This window comes from Pollachius pollachius, assembly GCF_949987615.1.
Source record: "Pollachius pollachius genome assembly, chromosome: 10".
Taxonomy (NCBI): domain Eukaryota; kingdom Metazoa; phylum Chordata; class Actinopteri; order Gadiformes; family Gadidae; genus Pollachius; species Pollachius pollachius.
In genome coordinates this window covers 20,217,981-20,222,828 of record NC_136943.1, presented here as the reverse complement: position 1 = coordinate 20,222,828, position 4,848 = coordinate 20,217,981, and the positions used below count along the sequence as shown (strand labels likewise).

The following is a 4,848-nucleotide window of genomic DNA, read 5'->3' as shown; positions in this document are numbered from 1 at the left end:
AGAAAGACTAACAGTAAGGGTTTATGAAGAGGGCGACTCCTTGGACCTGGGTATTGGTACATAGGCATAGTTTTAGTAGATATATGTTACCTCGATTATCATCTCCTCCTCCACAGAAACGACCACACCACGCCCTATTAATCATCCTTCATTAAGGACGGCTGGGGACCCAATATTAAGTTGCTTATGATCCATGCCTATGCTTTCTTTTCTTATGAATATCTATCATCTCCTCCTTTCCCCTCTTCATATAGCTTCATTTCCACACCTTAAAGGTGCTGCAGGTAAGATTTGATGGTCGTAAAGAGAGAGAGAGAGCGGAAGAGCGCAGAAGAGAGCAAGATTAGGATGAAAGTATGGCATTCACAAACTATGCTATGATACACAGTGGATGTGATTGGCAGGCAAGAAGGATGACCTGAATCAATCAGATTTAAATTAACCTTACTGTAAATGGTCTCATACATGCAGGCATGCAGACAACCAGAACAAAAACTCTCATATAGCATTTCACCAGCTAATGGCTAACGGATGGCTTCGGTAATTCAAACGAATGACAAATTATAGATCTTAAATCTTACCGACAGCACCCTGAAGAAGATGTCTCCAAACCTGCTATGTCCACTCTGTCATAAACCACCCCTACCCCTACCCCTGCCTCTCTCTCTCTCTCTCTCTCTCTCTCTCTCTCTCTCTCTCTCTCTCAACAGGGACAGTTAGTCTTTGTCTCCGCCTCTTGTGTGAGCCTCACTCGCCCGTCCTCCCTCTCCACGTCCCGGTAGAGCAGGGACTTCTGGGCCTTGAGACGGCAGGCGAGGGACATGAAGATGGAGTCCACGTTCTGGCTCTCCCGGGGGTCCTTGGCCGACGTCTCGAACAACAGCATGTTGTGAGCATCGGCGAACTTCAGCGCCATGTTGGAGGGAACCTGAGAGAGAGAGAGGGGGAGAGAGAGAGGTAGAGAGGGAGAGAGAGAGAGAGAGAGAGAGAGAGAGAGAGAGAGAGAGAGAGAGAGAGAGAGGGAGAGAGGGAGAGAGAGAGAGAGAGAGAGGGAGAGAGAAAGAGAGAGAGAGTTTTTCTTTCGGGGGGTTCTTTCTTTTCTTTCGATCTATGCATTTATGATTTAGCTATTTTTATCTTACTATATTTTGTATTTGCTTTGGCAATGCCAGCCTACATTTCCTCCAGGCGAACATGCATTGACCAGTGGCTCCTGCCCTCACCTGGATGTGGTCCACCAGGTCACACTTGTTGCCCACCAGGACGCGTGGGACAGACGCAGAGACCCGGTGGCCGTTGCACTCCTGTAACAGGACATACCATCTCAATCACCTTGCTGTGGTCTCCTTGATGCAATGCCCCAAATAATACACATAAAAACACAACAATTCAGATGAATTGGTCCAATTTATATGAGTATGACTAAACTTAAACACAAAATAATAATAATATAATTATTTTCAAAGTTAGCAATCCACCTCCACAGGGTGTATCGCGAGACCGTTCCAAAACCGAAATTAAACGCAATCAGATCAAGAATCCATCAGTGTGAGAAATGTGAAGAAAGATCACGTAGGGCGCCATCTGGTGAGGCAGAACCAACAGACCCCCAGAGGCAGCGGGCTCTAAACATGGCCGCCACAGCGTTCAACACAACGTGAACCCCCCCTCCCCTAAAGTCACAGACAGCTAATGGCGGTCGTGAGCTGAGCAACGGTACGCTAGTCGTCCGAAAAGGTAGTTCCACATGGTGTGGCGCTGCGGCGACTGACCTGGATCCACGTCTGGAGGTTACGGAAGGAGTTCATCTTGGTGACGTCGTAGACGAAGACCACGGCGTGGACGTTGCGGTAATAGTGCTCCACCATGGACTTACGGAATCGCTCCTGGCCAGCGGTGTCCCAGACCTGGACCTGGCGAGGCACAAGGAGGGACAGCTGTTTCGTGGTACATTTACACCACAAAATATACAAGCCCTCTGCCCCTGAACTCACAGCAGGCCCATGGTCACATGACTTAACATGACTCATGCAATACATACTGTACTGTATATATATATATATATATATATATATATATATATATATATATATATATATATAGTATATATCTTACTACCTACCTGCATTATCTGTTATCTTACTGCACCAGTCTACTTTACTAACTATATTGCACTCAATTCTCAATTCATGTTCAAACTGCACCTTAACTTCTCTTTTGCACTTCTGTTCAGAATCTCCCACTACATTTTCCTGTCTCTGTACTTTAAAAAAAATATTAAATTATTAATAGAAATTAATTTATTAAATTAATTTCTTTATTCTAGCCATGGAATAGGCTAGCCACAGGCTATGCTGGGTACATTGTTTATAATGGGGAGCCACTGATTGAGGGTTGATACTCATTAATAATAGGTTACATTATAAGATGAGTCATTAACAACAAAGAGCCGATTCTGACTCACATTCCCCACCCACTTAATTGTATTGTGTTTTCTTTTTCTTGAAAGACACTTGGTCACAGAGTGTGATGGGTGACACGTTGCATTAAATATTAATTTAAAAACAGAGTTAGTTCAGAGGCGTTTTTAAACAAAGTGAGTGATTTATTTTGTGACATCCTTGATGCATGGCACTTGTGCACCTTAATGTCAGTCAATATAGTTGTCTAGTAGTAGTATACACGTTTACAAGCTTGCAATAGCCTCTGAAATGACCCTAACCCTAACGATTACTTTGGAGGGTTTGAAGACATCATCCCCCTCTTCATCCATCTTAGTCACAGAGGAAAGGGCAACGGTGATCCTATATACCCCATTAACTACGTTATTTGGTTTACATAATCATGCTTACACAAGGACGATGACATATCTCTCTGAAGTGCATCGCAAAGCCTCTTGTTAAAGCCCCATTCCTGCGTTAATACCGGTCATGAGGATAAACCTTTACACAGCCTATAGGACACTTCATGGTAAATGCACATTTTAATTCACCACTATACATTAAGCGTGCCAATCCTAACAAGTTGGAGGTTCTCATCCACACAACAACATCCATCCACCTCAAGTGTGGATCCACACCTGGATGCATGGCAATGTGTTTGTCAGGACATGAGTGTATGTGTTTGTGTGTGTGTGTGTGTGTGTGTGTGTGTGTGTGTGTGTGTGTGTGTGTGTGTGTGTGTGTGTGTGTGTGTGTGTGTGTGTGTGTGTGTGTGTGTGTGTGTGTGTGTGTGTGTGTGTGCGTTGGGTAGGGGGCAGGTAGAGGTTGCAGTCAGCCTGACTAACAGAAATTGGAGAACTGTGAAGGTTGAACTAGAGGGGAAACGAGAGAGAATATGTGAAAATAGACTTCGAACCCTTTCGTAAGAGATGTGAGATCAAGCAATCTGATGCACAATGATGTTTACAAGAGTTATAGGATTTTTTTTAAATTTCATTTTAGCTTGCAATTCGATTTTTAACAATGTGGGAGGTTATAATATGTTAACTGGCAATTGAGACTTTACATATAAGATCACAGCCTCACCCGTTGCCTAAGTAAAGGTCATCCCTAGCATCACGACCACCAACCTCGGCTAACCAGCACAACAAGGCCTTGGGACCAGCATAGGGCTGCAGGCCTCCGTGTTTATGTTGGTGTTTTTATTGGCACTAACTGATGTGAGACCATACTTATTCATCCACCACACCAGCTTGCAGACTAGCACAGTTTTCAGAAAATTGTCTACCCAGATTAGCCTTTTGAGAGACAATAACAAGATAATGTTTAAAGCTGATCTCTGCATTGTTGAAAGGCAAGCCCACAGACATCTCATGCCCCATCACTACAACTACAGTAGCCTTCAAAATAAAAGCCAACACAAAAACCAAAACAAAAATAGGTCGTTCATTATGAACACATGAATAGGCCTTAAAATGAATAGACATTTTAATCTACATTCTGAAGAGGAGACAATTCGATGTGATATTTCATATCGCTAAGAAGTCACATTCATCCGTACACCAATCTTATCTAAAAGGAGAAAAAAGTCTCCTTTGTCACGGATCCCCATCGCTTACCTTTATCGTCTCTCCTTCAATCTCCACCGCCTTCTCTCTGAAATCCACGCCGATCGTCGCCTCCGTCTTGTCCGGAAAGCTTCCGCCAGTAAAGCGGAACGTAAGACAGGTCTTCCCGACATTGGAGTCTCCGATGACGATAATCTTAAAGATCCGCGTCTGGATGCTCAGTTCGAGAGACGTGGTCAGCTCCAGGGAGGACGAGAGAGCCGAGGCATTATCCCCGCTGTTGCTCGGCCGGTGGCCCCTGCTGCTCCGCGCTAGATCCGCCGAGGACGTGAGGATGGTGACATTGTCGTTGGGCCGGTTCCTTGTGCTTTTCGGTCCTGCACCCCCACCTCCGGCCCGGGTCTCCTCCGGTGAGTCGTTGGTCATTATTCCGGAGGAATGATGCGCGACGCGCAGGGTGCGTGTTGAGCAGGGCGGCTGGCGGGGGGCGGGGCTGACGGATTGAGGGATGGGGGGGCGCTGATGGAAGCAGGGATGGGCGGCGCTGTTGGAGGCGGGGATGGGCGGGGCTGAAGGGATGGACGGGGCTGACAGATTGAGGGATTGGCCTGGGTGACGGATCGAGGGATGGGCGCTGTTTACAGGTTGAGGGATGGGCGGGGCTGACAGGTGGAGGGATGGGCGGGGCTTACGGATGGAGGGATGGGCGGGGCTTACAGGTGGAAGGATGGGTGGGGCTGAAGGGTGGAGGGATGGGCGGGGCTTACATGTTCAGGGATGGGCGGGGCTGACGGGTGGATGGATGGGCGTGGCTTACAGATGGAGGGATGGGCGGGGAG

General features: G+C 46.7%; 1 protein-coding gene across 1 annotated transcript; it reads right to left on the bottom strand.

Annotated features, from left to right (window-relative positions):
- Nucleotides 1–703: 703 nt before the first annotated feature.
- Nucleotides 704–4,435, bottom strand: rab33a (RAB33A, member RAS oncogene family; the record flags this gene model as incomplete). Its single annotated transcript, XM_079744425.1, has 4 exons — nucleotides 704–928; nucleotides 1,224–1,304; nucleotides 1,773–1,913; nucleotides 4,061–4,435. The coding sequence occupies 4 exons, from the start codon at nucleotides 4,433–4,435 to the stop codon at nucleotides 704–706; spliced, it is 822 nt and encodes a 273-aa protein (XP_079600551.1).
- Between the last annotated feature and the right edge of the window lie 413 nt (nucleotides 4,436–4,848).